At 49.4% G+C, this 21878-nt stretch overlaps 2 protein-coding genes across 2 annotated transcripts in view; one reads left to right on the top strand and one right to left on the bottom strand.

The window, feature by feature from the left end:
- Window positions 1-13974, bottom strand: part of PTPN11 (protein tyrosine phosphatase non-receptor type 11) — a 30249-nt gene extending 16275 nt beyond the window's left edge. Inside the window, exons 1-5 of the mRNA XM_054996273.1 lie at window positions 13869-13974; window positions 4709-4831; window positions 1671-1865; window positions 582-774; window positions 267-383 (exon numbers count right to left, since the gene is read on the bottom strand). Coding sequence (XP_054852248.1) covers window positions 267-383; window positions 582-774; window positions 1671-1865; window positions 4709-4831; window positions 13869-13882 — 642 coding nt within the window. The 5' untranslated portion in view covers window positions 13883-13974. The remainder of the gene's footprint in view (window positions 1-266; window positions 384-581; window positions 775-1670; window positions 1866-4708; window positions 4832-13868) is intronic.
- A 1689-nt stretch (window positions 13975-15663) lies between these two features.
- RPL6 (ribosomal protein L6) lies at window positions 15664-21670 on the top strand. The gene is made up of 7 exons (XM_054996951.1): window positions 15664-15718; window positions 17297-17446; window positions 17878-17976; window positions 19640-19783; window positions 19897-19945; window positions 20384-20568; window positions 21477-21670. Exons 2-7 carry the CDS (start codon window positions 17297-17299, stop codon window positions 21627-21629), a joined length of 780 nt encoding a protein of 259 aa, XP_054852926.1. The 5' UTR covers window positions 15664-15718; the 3' UTR covers window positions 21630-21670.
- Window positions 21671-21878: the final 208 nt, after the last annotated feature.

Here is a 21878-nt window from a genome sequence, read left to right as displayed (position 1 = left end):
ACACACCCCCAGAAGCTGCTTTTCTGTGACCTCACTTCCTCCCCCCCTCTCACTCCGACACCCACCTTGATCCTCCAGACAACATGACAGAGCTGCTGACAAGTTATGAACTGCTCCTATCAGGCAGGGCCAATGATATCGGGAGGACAAGGATGAAGAAGAGCCTTCCCAGTGACTGAGAGCACGCGCCAGCAGTTTCTGGCGGGCCGATGCTCTCCGACACGCATTGCATGAGCTCTCTGGCTGGTCTGGAGCACGGCTCTCACCTGCTTGAGCTGAAGGACTGTCCCCAAGGTTTCCACCATGGGGTTCTTCTTATAATGCTCAACGAGGTCCGTCAGGGAATCAAACTTCTCCCCTCCTCCAACATCATACTTCAGATCCTTCGGAAGAACCAAGAGCCCTTGTTAGCCACACAGTGCAAACGCGCCTCCTTCTGCACGCCTTTTTATTCCGAGAGCTGAGGGAGGAGGCACCAAGCCATGCAGGAAGGGGGATTCTCAAGCCCCAGAAAGAACAATCCCCGCTCTGTCCCGGCCACCTCCTGCCTGAAATTTCGAGGGTCTCTACCCCTCCTTTACCTGGCACCGGATCATGACATGGGTCACTTTTGATTTCCCATCATTGCTCTCTCCTTTATCGTCCCCCGTCCGGACAGAAAGGACAAAGTCTCCGGGATGGCTCTGGCTCTCACGAACGAGAAAGCTCCCGTGTTTCCCTTTTTCCGTTAACAGTTTCTCGGCTTCTTTCCCAGAAAGGTGCCCGTGAAACCACCTTTGGAAAGACCAGAAAAGGAGGAGGGTGTGGCTTCTGCCTGCCCGGCAGATCGCCCGCCCTCGGCTACTGCCACCCAAACAAACGGAGCTGCCTTAAGTCAAACCAGACAAGCGGTCCATTCCCTCAGCACGGTCTCCTCGGGCACAGCAGCTCTCCAGAAAATGGTCTTTCCAACACTTGCAAGTCCTTTTTGCTGGAGACTGAACCTGGGGACATCTGTATGCAACACAGGAGGCACCCTGCCGCCCAGTCCTCTCGCTCAAGCCAGGGCGATATAATGGTCAGAACACCATTCCCCTCATTTCTGATAGACCCGAGCCTCCATTTTAATTTTTAAAAACACGAACCGCATGCAGTGGTTCATTCTTCTAGTCAAAACAGTCTGTTTTCCAGACTGTGCAGGAGTAACATTCATGCAGCCACAGAGGAGCCTACTCTGACTGCTAGGAGCAATGACTCATGCAGAGATGCAATGGGCAGACTCCTCCAAGGGAAGTTTCTTTAAGGCTCAGAGGAGACACTGATCTTTCATTAGCTCCATTCTTGTGGCACAGTTCCTTGGGGAGGAACTTCCTCACAGTTGTGCCTTGGCTCAAACAACTGTTTGCTGGCAGCCTCATTTATCCCGGTATAAAGAGAGCACAGCTGACAACTATCTCAGGGCTACTGCAACAGCCAGGAAGCTGAGCAAGCTGGTGCTCAGGCGCAGGCTTAACTGCCTGCCTACCTGCCAAACCCTCCACCTGCCTTCAAGATGCAAGCCCTGACCCTGGCTGCACCCAGAACTTCCAGGTTGGATAGGATACTGAGGAGCCCCCTTTACTCTCCCAGAAATCCTCTGACTGGGCACCCTCACTTGGCCCAGCCACACCTCTACACCACGCCCACCTCACCTTTCAGATGTGGGGTCAGCACAGTTGAGCGGATACTTGAGCTCGATCACATCCCCGTTTTTCTCTTTCAGCTGCCCGTGATGTTCCATGTAGTACTGGACCAGCTCCGCCAAGGTGGCAAACTTCTCCCCTCCATAGAGGTCATAGTAGTCCCCAGTATTCTGAATCTTGATGTGGGTGACGGCTCCATTCCGCCTGGTGGCGCAAATGCCCAGAAAAGGAGGCGAGAGACAAAGGACAAAACTGAGCCGCGCCTGCCAGCCCCAAGTTTCACTTTCCTCCAAAGGAGGGAACAGAAGCCCCTCTCATCTGCACTGCAGGTGCATCCGCCTCTGTTTGGCAGTGGCAGCAGGTCAGCAGGAGGGGCATTCCGTGGGGAGGAACCCCAGCACAGGGCACAGACAGCTGCCCCTGACCAATTTCAATCATCCCATCCCGCACCCTATTCTGGGCAAAAGAGTACATCTGTCATGTCTGTGTATAGCCATGCCATGTTTAGGTGTTTGTTATATCAAAAAGAGTCCAGTAGCACCTTTAAGACTAACCAATTTTATTGTAGCATAAGCTTTTGAGAATCAAGTTCTCTTCGTCAGATGCATGGTACAGAAACTGGTCAAATATAGAAGAGGAGGGGGGAGGAGAGGAGGAGAGAGAAGATGCAGTTAGGGGGGGAGAGGGAGGATGCAACCAAAACATTCCTTTGCTAGTAAATGTAAACATCTCCTTTTGGTGTGGGGATCAGTTGGCTTCAAGGGAGTTTGCCGTGTTAGTTTGCAGCAGTAAAACAGCCAGACCATCCAATTCCTATGCAGTATAAGCCTTCGATAACCACAGCTCTCACCGTCAGATGCATCTGACAAAGAGAACTGTGGTCCCCGAAAGCCCACGCCAGGTGCCACTGGGCTCCCCCAGACCCCGCCTCTGTAAAGGAAATCTGTTACCTCTGATAATGTGATAACCATTCACAGTCCCTATTCAGTCCTAGCTTGACAGAGTCAAATTTGCATATGAATTCCAATTCAGCAGCCTCCCGTTGGATTTTGTTTTTGAAAGGTTTCTGCTGAACTACAGCGACCTTTAAGTCTTTGATGGAATGTCCTGGTAGATTGAAGTGTTCTCCCACTGGTTTCTGGACGTTTCCATTTCTAATGTCAGATTTGTGTCCATTTATTCTTTTGCGTAGAGGTTGGCTGGTTTGTCCAATGTACAGAGCAGAAGGACATTGTTATGTCACTGATGCCACGGGCTACTGAAGTTTTAAGGCCTCAATGCTAACCTATTGTGTTCTCTCCTTTAGCCATATTAACCATGTTCTCTCCATAGTATAATTATTGCTCTCCAGGCCCAGGAAAGGGCCTCTCACCTTATCTCACAAAAGTATGCATCCCCTAGTTAGACATGACCTTGAGTGTCTAGATGCCAGTTTTGCTACTTTGCCAGATGCTGAGAATGTACTGATTGTTTATTCATAACTATAAGAGGTTCTCACAGAACCCGTGTAATCTTGCGCACCAAAAACCTAACCGTTGCTGAAGCACGGGAGTTTCCAAGTATATCATAGCCTGTATATGTTTTGACTCATCACTTCTACCAAGCTCCTTGCTGGAGTGCAGACCTGAACTGTAAAATCCTGAATAAAGCCTTTTCTATTGGAACCAATGTGTGTTCACTGGAAACGGACTACGGGAGCTACCTGCCAGGGACTGACAAAATCACCACTCTCTTTACTCAGCATGCAGCCATGTTTTTCCTGCCGCTATGGGCGTGTAGCACAAATTGCAACCAGATACACTCTTGAAGACAAGTGGAGCCAATTTTGTCCCTGTATAAAAGATGTTTGGAGGGGAGAGATTTCTTTGCATCCTTCTCCCCCTCACCACACACACAACTTAGAATCCCAGACCTATAAGCACAGCAACATGGACCCAGCAGGGTCAATGCAGAAGGCCACGGAAGTCAAGACAGAGCAAAATGCCTGCACAGATATTTCAAAGTCCCATGGGGCCCCCACCACAGCACAACCTGCCCCCCCATTCACTCCCTGCCCCCCCCTCCATACTTTGCCATGTGTGCGGTTGGCATGGTGCCTTACAGAGGAAGTGAGGAGTGGGAGCGGAAGGGTCCCACCCCAAGGAGAATGTATCCTAAACAGAGAGAACAGGCTGGGTCCTGTGGGCCAGTTCTGCTAGCAGAGATGCTTTCCTCTAAGAGAAGGAACATTCCTCTGCCGCAAGACATCTTACAACAGAGAAAGGCCCCTTCTGCTCCACCCTATGGATCCAACCTACGGGAAGCAGGACGGGAGAAATGGAAGAGGTCCTGGAAGCTGCAGGCTCTCCTTCCAGGCTAAGGGCACTGTTAAAGCACACACAGGCAGATGCACTGGCGGAAGATCGGTGACACTGCCGTTAGGACCAGGTTGGGTCTTCCACAGGCACTAATCTGCATGCCGAGCCCCCGACCCAATGATAGCTGGGGGCAGGGAGATCATCAGCAGTCCCTCTCCTCGGCACAAGCCTGTGGTGTTCCTCACGCTGCTCTGAGAAGCTCAGAGCATCTCAACTTCTCCAACCCCAGGGGTCACCCTGTAGGTATGCCACCAGTTTCCACCAGTCTCCAGCTGACCCCTCCAAGGTCTGGCTCTCTCCCTTCCCCACCCAGTTCCGGAGAACAGAAGTTATCTCAGAGACTGCCCTCCTGGGATTTACTGGGGATACGGCTGTGCTACTGACAAAAGAGGATCACAAACCACCTGAGCCACTTGGCAGACACAAGGCATAGGCCATTCATACTTGCATTGAAGGTGATGGACCCGGGCTTCGACAAACTTGGGGAAAGGGGCTTTTCATCCCTCTCAGCTGCCATGCACAAAATCATAAAGTTGTAAAGAGGAAGGGTGATGCTAAGCCAAAAGGGCACGCTTCTGAGCTGTGAAAGCCCCACCTTTGCAACAGAACTTACCATAGCTCTTTGTCAAGGTCACAGAACTTTTCTCACATTGAAAATAAGTAAACCCTCTTCACACACATGCAACTTACCGAACAGAAAGAGTGAAGTCTCCCGGGTTGCTTTTGCTAGGCCGGGCCAGAAAGCTGCCATCGACTCCCCGGGTCAGGAGCAAGTTTTCTGCCTCCACGCCAGTGATATTTGGGTGAAACCATCTAGAAAAGTTGCCCCACAAAGAGACATACATTTTAGAAGCCAGGCTGGAGGAAATAAGAGATTTAGCAGAAGAAAGTCGAATTCACTGTCACAACCTAAGTCACTTGGTGGAGAAACCGCAGGATGACCTAGTAAATGGCTGCTCACCAGCCTAAGATGAAATGGCATGATCAGAATGCGCAGGTGCTCATGGGCGAAGCTCTTGCTTTGAGATCCAACCACCTTTATTTGGGGAGGAGCCCCTCAGAAGGACCTCGGCTATGACAGAGAGAGAGAAAAAGACCAGGAAGTCATGTACAACCTCATGCTTCCGGACAGCACGTCAATCAGCAGCAAAAGGCAACTGGAAAGCCACCTCTGCCAGGAACAGCTTTGAAGACAGGCTGGAGTATCCCTCTGGAGTATCAGGGCTGGCAGAAGGCAGAAGCGTTGTGGCAAGACCCAGCTCGGACGTGACTGCCTTCCATATATCTGCTGGGTTTCGGCCACCCACAGCCATCCTTTCCAGGGACGAATATAGAATCCAGCCGGCAGAGGCCTCCATACGGACTGCCCCTCGGGCCCAGCATCGCCACCTATGGTGTCAGCCTCCTCCAGTTTATTATTAGAAATCTGGTTAACTATGCCGACATTTTGGCTCAAGCTACGCTCCCCGCCCCACAGCAAAAAGTCAAGATTCCTGAAAAGCCTGAGGAGTTATTATTGGAAGTATGGATTTACATATATTGGTTTTAAATATATATATATATATATTCCACCAACCAAAAGTAAGCTGACTGTAAAACAATGAAAACCAGCAGCATCAGCAAGAAGAGGCGAACAGACAAAAACACACACACCTCCTTAGAGACTAGGTGTTTTCTACCTGGCACCTAGAACTCAGCAAGGCACGTGCCAGGCAAAACAGCATAAGGAGAGAGAGGTACCACCACAGAGACGACCCCCTCTCCAAAGGCAGGAGGCACACCGAGAGGGTCACAGGGGAGCCGGCGGTTCTTCAGGAACCTCTTAGATCCAGAGGAGTGAGCCGTGTTAGTCTGTAGTAGCGAAATCAAAAAGAGTCCCGTAGCACCTTTAAGACTAACCAATTTCATTGTAGCATAAGCTTTCGAGAATCACAGTTCTCTTCGTCAGATGCATGGAGGGCCAACAGAAACTGGTCAAATAAAGGGGCTAAGCCCAATACTGTGCCCAGAAATGAAGCTCTCGTACTCCCTTCTAGTCCTGACTTACTGCTGCAGTCTGAACCAGCCGTAGTTTTATCACCTTCTTCACGAGGAGCCCCGTGTTAATCTTATCACAATAATCATAAAGCATCATCAATAGACACGGTGCTTAGAGGAACGTAAGTAAGAGACAAGACCCTACATTAAGACAGGCAGGTGGTGACATCTCTACAGATCTAACAAGAAATGTGTTCAAATCACGGAGAACCATCGATCCTGCAAACACAAAACTAGCCACAGTTGCCTCTTCGCAAATTGCCGTCAGAAACCTCCAAGTCTACATCTCTGCTCCACGGGGAAACCACACACCGGCGCCTCCACTAAGCTGACTGAATCTTGGTCCTCAGAGAGCGCTCCTGCTTTTGGCAGAAAGAAACAGTGACAGATTACTCCGGCAAGCAAGCTAAACCACAGACTGCAGGGGAAGGCAGAAATCCTTCAAGGTCACGTATCAGTTGCATTACAGGTACTTCCCTATGCTAAAATATAGTCATCTGCAACACCCTGGGTAAGTATAACTTCTTCTCACAAAGACCAATACTAGTGATACGCATTTTTTGCCATTTAAAAAGTAGAGCTAGGGCGAGCACCAGGATGTGTGTGTGTGTGTGTTGGCTGAGGTCATGCGCTAGAAATCGTCACTGAAGCAGAAATTTACTTGGCGATCTCAGCAACTTCCAGGCTTTTCGCTTCCTATCACCACCATGGGGCTACTGATGCTGCTTTACCTTCCAGGCACTGTACGGAGTCCTAGAGGTGGAACAACCGAGACACCCTTGGTGAATTAGGGGTGCCCAAAATACCCACAATTGTCCACTCCTAATACAAAAACCATCTATTCCCACTTGCAGATAAATGTCTCAAAAGGGCAAAAAGTGGGGGTGGGAAACAACTGGAGGCTCCAGCGGATGCTCAATTAGGCCGTGTTATTCTATTAGCTATTGCTTTCAAACAGGGGGCCATCCTGTGCTGTCCTGCCAGCTGTGGATAACAGGACATAAGCAACAGGGAAGGACAGTTCTGATCGCCTTGGGTGCCAAAACAAGTGGCCGAACAGCCCCAGTGGCCTGTGGGCACTGCCCCTTCTTGCCTTCTGGTGCGTCTGGGAGTTAAGCAGGGGCAGTCCAAGTCTCTGCCTGGCATGTGCCACACACCTGATGCCATGCCCAACCCTCAGATGGGCTTCCGCTCCTCCTCTCTTGTACCTGCTGCCACCGCTTGGCCTTTGTGCGCAGGGCCAAGGCTCCCCTCTCTCCTGTTCAGGCTTGCCACTTTGAGCCTTGCCTTGTACCCCATCTCCTGCCACCCTACATCTGACCACCCCAGGGACTCTGCTCGCTGCTCTTCTGCACCACTGGGGGACCAGCAAATTGCCAACAGACCCCCCCCCCTCCATGGCACCTGTTGCAAATAGCATGGTGGAGCAGCGGAAGTCTATGTAGCACAAGGAACCGCTAACAGCATTTAAGGATTAAAAGAAAATTAAGAAAAAATGTTTCCACTTTTACTTTTAAGCACAGTACCAAAGCACGTTATTTATAATCCGCCTTGCTCCTTGAGACTCAAGGCCAATGACACAGTGAGAGTCAAGACAATCAATATCAAAGGCATTTCAATAAACATGTAATGGATATATATAGGCAAATTTGTGAACATTTAAAAACCAGCAGAAATCCAATCTACAGACTTGAAGAAATGCTGAAACAGAGCATAAGCAATTCTACGACTGACATATGAAACAACACAGGAACTGCTCGGTAGGACCATACACCTAGCAAAAACAGTGATGTCGATGGTCCCTCAATATTTACACCAATAGTAGTGAAGTCTGTGGTCCTTCCTTATGATGGCTCTCTTGAGACCTCTTCTTTACAGTACAGCCTTCCTATCTGAGTAAAAAGCCCTCTTGAATAATTCAGTTTTGCATCATTTGTGGAAGGCTGGGAGAGGGGGAGCTTTCCTAACCTCCCCAAGTAGGCCGTTCCGTAAAGTGGGGGATGCTGCAAGAATGCGCATGTACAGGCATCTCTGTTGATTTTGCCCATGTGCAGGGAGGCACCTGCAGAAGGCCCTGCTCAGAGGAGCAAAACAGCCATAGTGGAACGCAGAGAGAAAGGCAGATCCGTATGATGAGGGACCAAGGCTGTGAAGTTTTGTAGGAGCTAGCTATACCTTGAATTGGGTTTGGTAACTGAAAGGTAGCCAATGGAGGGGCAGCAGAATGCGAGTAATATTAATGGTCCTCCTAGCTCCCGACAGTAGCAGAGCTGCAGTGTTCCGCACCAACTGGAGTCTCCGCGTTAACTTAGAGGGGAGACCTATGTATTACTGTAGTGACGTTACTGTAGTGACGTTACCATGGCATGGATCCAGGTGGCCAGATCAGCCGGGTCAATAGGGGGCCATCTTCCAGGATAGACTGAGTTTTTGGAAAGCATTTTTTCAGCTGCCTTAATTTGCTTTTCTAGCAGTAGTGCTGGATCCAGTATAACCCCTAGCCTCTTAGCTCAGTCTGCAAGGGTCAGATGAACTCCATCGAAAGCGGGGAGTACAATGTCCTTCAAAATCTCTGCCTTCACAACCAGCATCACTTCGATCTTGTCTGGGTTCGGTTTCAATTTGTTTGCTTTCAGCCATTTGACCACAGCCGTCAGACAGCGACTTAAGAGCTCTACTGCATCCTGCAGTGATTTGCATTGTGATATATAGAGCTGGATGTCATTTGCATATTGATGGAATCTAATTCCAGATATGAATGAGTTCTCTTAAAGGCGCCACATCGAGGTTGAATAACATGAGGGAAAGATTGCACCCGGTGGAATCCCGCAAGATAACTCCCATTCCACTGACAGCTGGTCCCCAACAGCTACCCTTTGAGTCTGTTCCATGAGAACGGATGACTTAAACCAGTCTAAGGCACATTCCTTGATACCTACTTTTCCCTCCAGGCGCCTCAACTGGATGCCGTAGTCTACTGTATTCAAAAGCTGCAGACAGATCCAGGAGGGACAAAAAAGAAGCATGGCCTTTATTGACGTTCAAGAGCTCAAGTCAAAAGGTCTATGTAAAAACACAATTCCTCTATCCCTCCCTTTGAACATACCTAATTTAGATCTTCTGTTAAGGTAGGCTTTTCTATCTTAGAAAAGTCCAGCTTATTAGGAAGTCTTCATACCTTGCAGTCCTGTCTTAGGCCTCTGAGCCCGCCACATGGTCAACAGCTGCTGCCTGCAAGGAGACCACTCTCAGCTCCTTCAGTCTGCAGCTCAAGTCAGCCAAAAAGAGCAACCCTCCTCTCTGTGCCGGGATGTTTTACTATCTCCCTTTGACCACCCCCGGGACAGGTCAAAGGGACAAGTCAGAGAGCTTTTCCTGAAGGTTACAGGAAGAATATATTCTGATATTTTACTGTCTGCCCAAACTCTGTTTCCCCACACATACCTGTAAAGGTAAGTAAGCGTTTAGCAGAAAGTCTTCTGGTCCTCCTTTGTCTTCAGTCAGGTGGAGCACGTGCGTAATTAAAGTCCTTGGATGCAGCTTAGAAAGCATTCAGCTTCCCCTCCCCCTTGCTACCTGTTCTCAGCGAAGAGACTTTTTTTTAAACTGGGGTTGAAAGTTTTGATACAACCCAGCTACAAATAAAAGCATTTCTCCACGGGGTTGGTTCTCTCTCTCTCTCTGTGTCCTGTGATGTTGCTTTGAGGCTTACTGTAAGCTGTCTTATGGACCTATCTTATGAACTTATCCAAAGGACAGATATAAAATGTTGTAAACCAAAAACAAACTGTTACCATGAATATGCAACACCAGCAATTGGAAAGCTGGACATTCCGGCGGAGGTGAAGAAACAGCTTTTAAACATCCCTAACATGGAATTCTTTGGCCATGAGAAAGAGTGCCACGCCACATGCCAGGGATACACTGGAGAGATGCGTGTCCCTGCCAAGGCCAGCGCCACCCAAATGTAGCGGAATCAGAGCCGCTTTTATTCTGCCCCTTTGGAAAATTCCATCCCAAGTTCTGAGGAACACAGACGACTTGCTGTATTTTATTTGGTCCAGATAAAAAGCTGTTACGCAACTTCTATTTGTGGGATTTTTTTCTATGGGCCCAACACTATTACCTACAATCTTTACCCCTAGGCAAAGTGAAGGACAGAGACTCAGCAGTTACACCAGCAGAGAGAGAGAGAACCCTGCCATTTCCTCCAAGCAAGCCGCAGAAGCCGACGAGAGGTTCTGCAAGAAGACGGCCGGTAATGGCGAACCAGCTTCTCTCCTTCCACTGCGCTGGGCTCTGCATCTCACTGCTCCAGGAAGTCTACGCACAGCTGGGGAAGCGGCTCACAAATCACTTCTCACCAGCCTCCTCCCTGCCCTCTTCCTTCCAACGCTCCTCCTCTGGCCTCTTGCCACCCACCACTCAAATGTGAGAAGAGTTTTCTAGGTCAGACGTTTAAAACGCAAGCTCTGAAAAAGCCAGCGAAACCTGCACCCTGCGAGCTTAGGCTCGTGTGTGCAGGACTTAAAGGAACCATCATGGAAACATGAAACAGAGACTACTAAGGATTTTTTAAAAGTTTGTTTTTAGACCCAAGTGATCCAGCGGAATCCGAAGGGGGGGAAGCGCTCCCGGAAGCCCCAACTGGGCTGCCTGAAGTTGCTGCGCTATTTGTGGCGATCTGGTGCTTTGGATATATTTGGCTTGAAGTGGGATGAGACATTTTGTCAAGAGCTTGAAATAGAAGGATCCGGGGGTGTCTTGAGTCAGTCGTGGACCGAGAAGTGGTTCCGGAGATGTGATCGGAACAACCACGCTTGGAACCCTCCAGGCACCTGTAAGGTTTATATCCCGTTTCAACTCATGGATTCTGGGCAGATTACACAAACACTTCCAATTATACACTACAAATAGGGGGAAGGGAGAAACAACAGTGAGGCTGCAAAAAAAAAAAAAATAAGGTCTTTCAAAACAAGGCTGTGACTGTAAGCCATGGCTCCATGGTACGGCATCTACTTGCACACAGAAAGACCCATGTTTAACCCTTCAGTCCCCCGTATTTCCAGTTAAAGGACCCCAGGCAGTGTGGTGGCGGGAAAGCCTCCTCTCTGCCTGAGACAGTGGAAAGCTGCTGTTGTCGATGCCACTGAGCTAGACAGACCAACGGTCTGAGACAATGTGTTCTCGTATGACTTCCTGCTAGGACCTTTCATCTAACCGGTGGTGCTGGAACAAAAAAACGACCGTTGAAAACGGGACCAGAGAATATGGTACACTGTTGCTAAAACTGACACATACCTTAAAAAGAGACAGGAGAGAAACAATACTTATCAAGAAAGAAAGGCCCTGTCCTTGCAACTTCTGGACTAACAGATATGAAGTGAGATCCAGGTCCAAAAGCAACTTAAAGATAAATAAGGTTGGTCTCTAAGGTGCTTTTGGACCTGGCTCTTGCTCTTCTACTACAGACCAACACAGCTACCCACCTGAAGATATGAAATGAATACATCTCTAATCATTACATAATAATGAGTTCACTGCACTTTTTAAAAAAAACTGTATTATCGGTCAACCTAGAACCCGTAATGTGAACAGTCTGTGGGTTGGATCCCAAAGATCCATTCTGCCAGCAACGGTGCCTTCTTCCATTGAATGAGCCTCTTGCAACAGGGGAAGGCTTCTTGCACTGGGGGAAGTCTCCCAACACAGAGCCATGGGATCCAATGGAATGGTAAAAACAGGGCGTCATAGCAAGGGCAGGATTTGACTCCAGCAGCACTTTAAAAGCCAATAAGATTTCCAGGGCATGAGCATCCAAGAATCAGAATGCTTGACGAAGGGGATTTTGATTCTCAAAAGCTTAAGCCGTGGAAATCTAGTTGGTCTTTAAGGTGCCACTGGATTCAGATCTTGCGGTTCTACTGCACACCAATATGGCTACCCACCTGGAACAAAACAAGGACAGGAAATTGTTCCTAAGCGCCAAAACTATAATGCTTTTAGCATCCTTAACTTTCATCACTGGCCATCCAAACAAAAGATGTATGTGATCTGCCCTGAGCCTGTAGGCTGTGAGAAGGGGAGAATACAAATTGAAATAAATAAATAAATAAATAAGATACCCTACCTCCCCAGTTACTACTGTCTGTAGAAACTACACACACAAACATATTACCTCCATCCACCTCAAAAATGGGCCTCTGTTCCTTTAACTGTTGCATAGCAAGCAACAGTATAATCAGTGCAATAATAGGAAACATATCCTCTGTTGAATTTTTGCCTGTCCTGCAGTAGTTCAAAGCACAACTGCTTTGGCAGGGAAGCCAAAAACACAACTTGTATTGCAGCCGAGAAAAAGAGAATGGTGGCTTCCCTGAAACAAGGGAAGAAATCCCTAACTGAGGGCACAGGAAGATTAAGAGAAGGATCCGAAAATTACAAACTCGCTCAGAAGCATGTGGTGTGGCTCCAGACTCCATGCAACAATCCCTAAGAACTGCTCTGCTGGATCAGGCCAATCAGATGCTTCCAGGAAGCGCAGCAAAGCAGGTCATGAAGGCAATAATCACCTTGGCTCAACAACAGCATTGAGAGGTATGCTCTCTCTAAAGTCAGAAGTTCCATTCCTAGCTTATATGGCCAAAAGACATAGGCAGGTGCTCTCCTTTGTGAATTTGCCCAATCCTCACAGGATCTGACCAAAAGTCCATTTGGTTTCTCATGGCTAACAGCCAGGAGTCTCTGGGAACTCCACAAGAGATGCCTGAAGGCAATAGGCATCTCCCCCGCCCCCCTTTGCTGGGACATAAGAATCTGGTACTCAAAGGAATACTCCCTCTAAGCTTAAAGTTTCCAGTTAGCATAATAATTAATCCTAAAACGTCACTGCTGCCAGAATGTTTCAAACCCATCTCACTTAACCTTTCGGTTCCAACAGTCCCCAACCAGATTTGCTTCTGAAAGGCAAACAAGGAGAAAGTGAAGGCCTTCCCTCTGCCGTTCCTGCTCCCCATCCAAAATCCAGAGGGAGGCTGTCTCCCCACAGGAGGAGGCCAGGAAGACTGCAAGCACTGACGGAACCCAGAGCTGTAAGGCTGCTGGCTGGCAGACCTTCCAGCAACGCCTTGGGGCCCGTTTAGCTGCCAAGATTAACAGCTGCCCTTGCCTTCCTCCTCCTCCTCCCCCTCCCCAACTCGTTTTAAGCCAATCTTGTGGCAGAGAGTTCCACCTGCCAGCTCCAAAGTGGCCTACGCCTCCTGCCATCTAGTATGGGATGAACCTTCTACCGAGTCAGAAAGGCAGGCAAGCAGGCTGCCTCTCCCCTCCCGTGGAGGCACCGTCCAGAACCGCGACTTGCCTCGGCTTTTGAGACTGGACTCGGGTCTTGTTCTTGGACTGCAGACCAGCGCGGCCGCCCCCCTGAAACTAGCTTCGGCCAAGCGGCAGCATCCCGTCCCTTGAGGCACGCCCCTCGTTATCACGGCCAACATTCGCTCGCACTTCCTCCTCTGTGCCTAGCCCTCTTGCTTCTTTCCTTCTGAACTCTTGTGGCAAGGAGTTCCCCAAGCAACGGAGCGGACTCGTCCTCCTCTTGCCGTTTTGGAGGGAATGACTCTTTCACCGCGCTGTAAACCAGGCAGACGCATTCGCTGCTCCTTTCCGTCCCCTCCCCCGCCCCCCGGCTCCGTAGGCGCGCATGGGGGGCAGCCTCCCCCACAGGCCCCGGGGAGGAGACCCTCGATTCGTTTCCATAGCAACGCAGGAAGGCGAGCGAAGGGGCGGGGCCCGGATCCCCCCTGCCTCTCCTCACCTCCTCGAGGTCATCTTCCCACCTCGGCCCGCCTCCAGCTTCCTCACATAGGGCTCCGTCGCCTGACGGAGAGCGAGGACCGACCCCGGCCCAGCCGCATTCGGGCCTGGGAGCCACACAGAACAAGGCGTCGCGGGCCCTTGCGCGTCATCGGCTCGCGACGCGCGGGCCCCGCCCACTCGTGTGGCCGGGGAGGAGCGGTCGTCGTGCGCGTGCGCACTCCGTGCCGGCATACTAACGGCAGTAACATTGGCGGTTCTCGAGCGAACGTGGAGACCGAAGGAATCAGCGGGACGCAGAGAACTGGGAAAGGGCGCTCGCTCCCCGCCGCCTGCCCCCGTCCTTCGCGAGTGTAAGGGAGGGGAAGCGCGCTCCGTTTTTTCCCTGTTATGAACCCTTAGTGGGACTCCAGACCCGCACATGGCGGCGAGCGCATGGAAACCAGAAGTGAAGGGCGTCTGTAATGCTCCCCCCCAGTAGCGCTAGGCAGCTTTAGAAGATTACGGCATTATTTATTGGCCCTGAAGAAGTGAGCTGTGACTCATGAAAGCTCATACCCGACCACAATATTTGGAACTCAGAGGTGCTACTGGACTCTTGCTCTTTTCTATTATTTATTGTTATTAATTTATTGGCTTTATTGTCTGCCTTCCTCACTGAGACTCAAGGTGGATTGTACAGTGTGTGTCAGTATAGCCAATTTCAAGGACATTTCAATAAACAATGTAATAGGGTATATACATGCCGATTTGCAAAGATTTAAAACCAGCTGAAAACAACAAGAAGGATTGTTATGGAACAACATGTTGGTAGTAACAGAAACTCATTGGACCCCAGTCCAAAAGCCCCCTTCCTCAGCTGCATGGAGATTGTCTTCAGTTGACATATTATGTGCAAAGTTGGCAGGAAGCAGTTTCTATGCGAAGCTCGAATGAGTAAAAGGTCAGCACTCAACAGCAGTAGCAGGAGACAACATAAAACTCCTGGCATTTGAGTCCAATGGCACCTTAAGAAGCCAACTCCCCGGCCTGGCTAGGCAAATATAACCCTTGGTTCCAGGGAGAAATGTGTCCTCTTTATTCAGCTGGTGATCAATACAGTCAACCCGTGTACTATAACATAAATAAATAAAGCTTTTCCACTACCGAATTATTCGAAAACGCTTTTGTATTATAGGGAGGGGGTCTCAGATGCTTCATTAATGAGTTAAGGACCATAGACTACACCACTATGTTGCCTTACTACCTGTTGTCCTAAATACATGCTACTTGTGCTTCTAATGTCAGTCCTAGAATTGCTTATGTTCTGTTTCAGCATTTCTTCACTCTGTGTTGGATTCTTACTAATGCTATGTCCTTGTAAAATTGTGTTTATTGACCTTATGGCATCATTTACGGAAATGTCCTTGAAATTGACTGTACTAATTCACATTGTTCAATCCCCCCTGAGTCTCAGTGAGAAAGGTAATAATAACATTAATAATAACATTCGATTTATATACCGCCCTTCAGGACAACTTAATGCCCACTTAGAGCAGTTTACAAAGTATGTCATTATTATCCCCACAACAGTAACCCTGTGAGGTGGGTGGGGCTGAGAGAGCTGCAGAGAACCGTGACTAGCCCAAGGTCACCCAGCTGGCTTCAAGTGGAGGAGTGGGGAATCAAACGATAAATGACATAAATAAATAAAAATAAATACTAGCACGTCAAATTCTTGGAACAGCGCCTACAGGGCTACAGAAACTACATCTCCCAGAGGGCTGAGCGGAAACCCTCCGATGATGTCACACACCCGTTCCTCTTTAGCGCCGAGTTCCCGGATATTGCTTCCTTTTCCCTTTTCGGAAGGTAAGAATGGCGGCCTCGGAGCTGTTCGCGGCTGGACTTGGCAGTTGGCATCCGCCGCCATCCGTCTCCGCGAAGCGCCGTGCGCTCTGCCGACGCGGTCGGGCTGATTCGGGGAGGTCTGGCGGATGGGGCGCCGTTATTATGTGGGGCGGGGGGCGAGCGACGCCGCCGCCGCCGCCGCCGATGTGGAGAGTAGGCCGCGGTGGTTGTCTCCAGGGGCAGCTGAAGTGCGCCGCGGAGTCGCGCGCGCGTTATTCCGAGCGCGGTGGGCGTTGGGATGCCCGAGTCTTCCCCGCGGCAGCTTCTCGCGCGCTTCTTCCAGGAGACAGGCGCGTGGAAGGCGCAGCCTGCTTCGAAAGCACGGTTCACACGTGCGAGGGAACGAGAGCCATCGGAAGGGGTGCCGTGCTCTTCGTTCTGCAAGGGAGAGCCGCTTTTGGCCCCCCCCCCTTTAAAAAACCCTCCCTGCAAATAGCAAACCAGGCAGAAGAAGGGGAGAAGACCTCTCTTCGTGCTGGTCTTCTGTTTGAATGAGGCTGCCCTAATTTAATTCTCAGTGAGAATAAAGGACCTAAATAAGCAGTAAAGGGCTGCCATGCGAGGTGGCCCGGTCGCTTCTCCCACTGCTTTCTCCTGCATGTGTGAACCAAGCCTTAGCTGTGTGTTCCTTGCTCCACGGGATTGGGCTTCCCCTTGGTACGAGGGGAGTGCCTGCGCTTGTAAGGTCACTCTTGTGGGGCTGGTCCTGGGAGCTCCTATGGGGCTGTCCACACAGTATGTGTTGTGGCCTTTTTGACCCTTGGCCCCATCTTAACCAGCACCTGACACCCCCTTCCTCTTGGTGACTGATGAAATGTATGGATGGTTTGAACTGGGGAATGAGTTCAGATCCTGACCGGCTGGGGGTTACGATCTTGTGTGTGTGTGTTTTCTGTTGTGAAATGTAGACAGATTGAGCAGAGCATCAGTTCAGTTACTGGACTTTGCAGCAGCCTCAGTTTTGTGACCTGCAGTGGAGTTTATATGCTCCCTCAGTTCAGCTCAAATGTCCCATTTTGGAAAAGAGCCAGTTTGGTGTAGTGGTTAAGAGCAGCAGGACTCTCATCTGGAGAGCCAGGTTTGATTCCCCACTCCTCCACTTGACGCCAGCTGGGTGACCTTGGGTCAGTCACAGCTTCTAGGAGCTCTCTCAGTCCCACCCACCTTACAAGGTGATTATTGTGGGAATAATAATAACACACTTTGTAAACCGCTCTGAGTGGGTGTTAAGTTGTCCTGAAGGGTGGTATATAAATTGAATGTTATTGTTACAGGTAGGTGGGGCTACACATATATTGGCCCTTTTTGATTCCTATGAACTGGTGCTACTTGGAGAGTAAAGCTGAACTCTCTGTGCTGGCTCGGGAACAAGTCTGTTGAATTTAGCAGGAATCCCTTTAGAGGAAATCTGTATAGAATTGGGGTGTGTGAGACGGGATGGGGGCATGCTTAACGTTCTCAAAAAGTTCCGAATTGCCTGTTTCTTTTTTTTTGTTCTTGCGTGTGCAAGTTACTAATCTTCATTATCCTGTTGATTAGATGGCGGACGAGAAAAAGGCAAAGAGGGTTCGGAAAACCCATACCAGCCGCAACCCCGTGCTGGCCCGGGGGATTGGGAGGTATTCCCGGTCGGCCATGTATGCCAGAAAGGCCATGTATAAGCGCAAATACAAGGCTCCAGAAACAAAGGTAGGAGGGGGGTTAGGAGCTCCTTGAGTGAAAGAAGCTTGAATGTAACGCACAAAATTCACGTTCCCCAGAAGTGGCGCTGGCTGCTAGGGGCCAGACGCTTTTTAAAAGTAACGGATGTGTTCATGGAAGTACATTGGCAGCAGTTAACTATAGCTGTTAAATGGATCTTCCGTGTTCAAAGCTAGTGTACCCGCAAAAGGTACGTTTATTTTTTTAAATGGATGTTATTTATGGTCTGCCCATTCTCAATGAGACTCGAGGCTGATTACAGATAGTGAGGGGAAAAGTCCTTTCTAGTAACCTTCCCTGTGGCTCTTGGGGCAAGCCTGCCGGAAGATCTGAAGCTTTGGGCTGATCTGGCGTGGTTTGTGCTTTGTGCCGAGCGTTGGTTTGCAAAGGTTTGATGTTCACATGTGTTTTGTCTGCAGATAGAAAAGAAAAAGAGAGAGAAGGAGCCGGCCACTATCACGAAACCTGTTGGTGGGGATAAGAATGGAGGCAACAGGGTGGTCAGACTTCGCAAAATGGTAAGTCTTAGCCCAAGTTCAGAGCAGTGCGGTGTAGTGGATAGATTTCTGGGCTTGAACTTGCCAGACCCCACGACCAGTAGATGAGTGTTCGTTGAAAAGTGTTGTGCTTGTTTATTAATAAAGGACATCTGCTTGTGAGCAGTCATTTATCCCTGAGGTGGTAACGTCTCCCCACCAGGCAAAAAGGGTTTTCAGAAGTTCGCTCTTTGATCCCTCGTGGACTACAGATAACTAGTTTTGGTAATGCATGAGCAGGCTGGTTAACGACAGTTAATGGTGGGCAAATGGGTTTTTGTGGGCTTAGTTGCAGGGCTGGCTGAAACGAATCTTTTGGATGCTGCTGTTTCTTGTTGCCAGTTGGGACTGCAGGATGTGAGCAGGTGGCTAGCTGGATGCAGAAAGGAGGAGGGGATAATGTTTTTATGGGGGTTCCTGGGGCCGGATTATTCGGGAAGGATAACGTATGTGCTTGCCTGATGGTGGTTGTAAGGGCACTAAACGACTAAAATGGTGTCTGGGTAGCACGAGCTAGGTAAGGGTTGCCGCGCTATCGAACATTTAGGGTGGAAGAGTCAGGGTCCAAATCCCCATTAAGTCGTGAAGCTCATTAGGTGATCCTGGGCCAGGCACTGCCTCTCAGTGCAACCTATTTCACATGGTTGTGGAAATAAAATGGGGGGCCCATGACACTGCCCCACACTCCTTCCATAAAGGATGGGATAAAAATTATCGATGCTTGCAACTTGAAGAAACGTATACATCAGCTGTTAGTTGGTTGCCACATAAATTGATTCATTTATACTTTTGATTTCCTTCCATTGGGGACCCGAGGCAGCTTACACCGTTCTCCTCTCTTCCCCTTTGTCATCAGAAGAACCCTGTGAGGTGTGGCTGGCCCACGGTCATCCGGCAACTTCTGTGGCAGGGTGGGAATTTGAACCTGAGTCTCCCAGATTCTAGTCCAGCTCTCTAACTACTATGCTGTGCTGGCTAGAAGACAAAGTTAATGTGAGAGACCAGTGCTTGGTTCTTTCATTGAGGTTACAGTCCTTGAGCTAGGTGATAGTTCATTTTCTTGTCACTTGAATATGATAGGATGTGTCCCTGTCACCAGAATCAAGGCCGTTGGCTCCCAGAGCTGTGCCAAAGAACTTCTCAATGCACATTGCAGATCCAGAGGAGTTCGCCGTGTTAGTCTGCAGTAGCAAAATAGAAAAGAGTCCAGTAGCACTTTTGAGACTCACCAACTTTACTGTAGCATAAGCTTTCGAGAACTACAGCACTCTTCATCAGATCTGACGAATCACCTCCCTAACCAATCCACCTCCCTGTCACTGTGTCTGCATAGCAGCATGTTCTCGTTGGAATGAATGGGTTTATATAACAAGTCCTTTTCTTGCAGTCCGTGGGAAAACTCTTACGCCAAGGAACTTAGGAAGATTGCACAAAATTCTGAAACGATTTCAGCTTTGTGGATAGCACAATTTAATGTTTAGAACCCATCTAAATACATGGGTGGTGGGGAGACAGCTCTAGCTACCAGCCGTCCCGGTGGCTGAGGTGATCTTCAGCCTTGGTTCTAGATGGCAATCTGGGTGCTTTGCAGAGAAAAGGATTCTTGGAGTTCCCTGTTACGTTATTTGTTTTTCCATCCTGATAGCCCAGATACTACCCAACAGAAGATGTCCCACGTAAGCTGCTGAGTCACGGCAAAAAGAATTTTGCCCAGCACAAGAGGAAGCTGCGGGCTTCAATCACCCCGGGAACGGTCCTGATCCTTCTCACCGGCCGCCATCGAGGCAAGGTGAGGGAAACCAGACAAGAAATGCTCATCCCAGCCTTCGTGGCTGATCAGTTCCCTGATACGTTTCTCTTTTCTAACGATGCTTTCATGAGCCCTCTTCCTTGTGTTTCTAGCGTGTGGTCTTCCTGAAGCAGCTGGGAAGCGGTCTGTTGCTGGTGACCGGTAAGTTGCTCTTATGCAGTCCGCCTGTTGCCACAGCTTGCTTAGTTTTTCTTTGCCTGGCTCAGTGGTAGTACGCCTACTTTGCACGCAGAAGGTCCCCTGGAATCTCTAATGAAAGGACCTCAGAGCTGATAAAGACCTTCTTCTGTCCAAGAGCTGCTGCCGCATGGCACAGAGAATGCCCAGTGTGATGGACCCATAGTCTAATATGATATAAAATGGCCTCATAAAGTACCCCATTAGTTGTGGTTTCTGAAGGGGAGCGGCATTGTTGAGTGAGCCGGGTTCATCTCTGAATGTTGGCTGGTTTTTATTTTAAATACTGCTTTGCTGAACGGCAGTAAAACCAGCTCTTGTCTATGTAAGAAATGAGCCATGACTTCCCTGGCACCTCAGGGCCCCTGGATCACACTTGCTTTGTCTCCTCTTTGCCCTCAGGGCCCTTGGCCATCAACCGTGTGCCTCTGCGTAGGGCTCATCAGAAATTTGTCATTGCCACCTCTACCAAGGTTGATATTTCTGGCGTGAAAATTCCCAAGCACCTCAGCGACGTTTATTTCAAAAAGAAGAGACTGCGCAAACCCAAGCACCAGGAGGGTGAAATCTTTGACACGGAGAAAGAGGTTTGTGCACGGGTGGCTGGGTGGAGTAGTAGGCTTGGCTCATTATGGAGCTGGAACGTAGCACCGTTGGGAGGGGTTGTGTTTTAGGATACCATCCCCTTGGATACTGGGGTCCTGCCCTCAAGACGGACAAGCAAGAATGGGTTGTGCTGGACTATTTCTAGTCATACCAAGTACATCTTGAAGTCATGAGAATGACTTCTGAGAGGCACTTCAGTGCCGGTAAACGTAGCAAAGGCTGCCACCTGTGGAACTGAGGGAACTGGCCTTGAGTGAGGAATTCCAGTCTGCACAGCCTTCCGCTGTTTTTTGGCTGCTGGGTACGAAATCTGTTCTGCAGAATTTGAGTAATTTCTAGAGCTGCTGTCATGGAGGCTTATGTAGGGGCACCTGATACATGGCGCATTTGCGTCTGTGCCAGTATCCTCGTAGCGGCTGCAGAACCAAGGCCATGCTCACACTGCTTACCAGCCACGGAACATCGCGCCAAGCTCCTGGAACAACGGCGTCTTTCTGGTGCGATTTTGCGAGAGAGTGGCAGTTCTCACGCCAGGAAGACGCTGTTGTTCCAGGAGCTTGGTACGATGTTCCGTGGCCGGTAAGCAGTGTGAAAACAGCCCAAATCAGTTAATTTTCATGGCTTGGGGAATTTTGGACAGAGGAGTTTTCCATGATGTCTTATTTGGGGCCGAAGGGGAGTATTGCTGTTGAAAGCCAATTAAAAATGCCTCGGAATCTTTAAATACGCCCAGAGTAGCTCATTGGATCCCTGCCAAGGACTTCAGCAATGATTGAGAGTAGCAGGATGAGAATGGGATGGAGGGAAGGGGGGAGATGCTTGGGCCTGGGGCGTCTTTTGAGTTCTTGGTGAAAAGGGCATTAAAGGTCGCACTGTCCTGCTTTCACAGAAATACGAGGTAACGGAGCGTCGCAAGGCTGACCAGAAGGCTGTGGACTCCCAGCTCCTCCCCACCATCAAGAAGACACCGCAGCTGCGTGGCTATCTGCGGTCCACATTTTCCCTCTCCAATGGTGTATATCCTCACAAATTAGTCTTCTAAGTAAGCGTGGAGACGTCATAGTAAAGCTGGTGGAAAAAACATGAACAGCTCCGTTCTCCCATTCCTGTTCTAAAGTCATTTTTTACTGATGCTTTTACCGTTGTCAAATGCTAACCCATAAAACCATTCCTTGCAAGCAGAAAACTTGGCATAGGGGCGAGGTTCTGGCCACACCTGATTCTTGCAACACTACAGTTCAGCTTGAAGGGCATTTTTGACACAGGGAAGCATTTTTTTTTTTAGCCAAAT

The sequence above is a fragment of the Eublepharis macularius genome, chromosome 13 (assembly GCF_028583425.1).
Source record: "Eublepharis macularius isolate TG4126 chromosome 13, MPM_Emac_v1.0, whole genome shotgun sequence".
Classification (NCBI taxonomy): Eukaryota; Metazoa; Chordata; class Lepidosauria; order Squamata; family Eublepharidae; genus Eublepharis; species Eublepharis macularius.
The sequence above is the reverse complement of the archived record's forward strand: the minus strand, read 5'-3'. Positions and strand labels throughout refer to the sequence as shown.

Excerpts from the sequence above, each read along its gene's own strand:
- RPL6 (XM_054996951.1), top strand. The coding sequence starts at position 17,297 with ATGGCGGACGAGAAAAAGGCAAAGAGGGTTCGGAAAACCCATACCAGC. Across the intron at positions 19,784-19,896 it reads CCGGCCGCCATCGAGGCAAG|CGTGTGGTCTTCCTGAAGCA; the intron begins GTGAGGGAAACC and ends TTGTGTTTCTAG. Across the intron at positions 20,569-21,476 it reads TCTTTGACACGGAGAAAGAG|AAATACGAGGTAACGGAGCG; the intron begins GTTTGTGCACGG and ends CTGCTTTCACAG.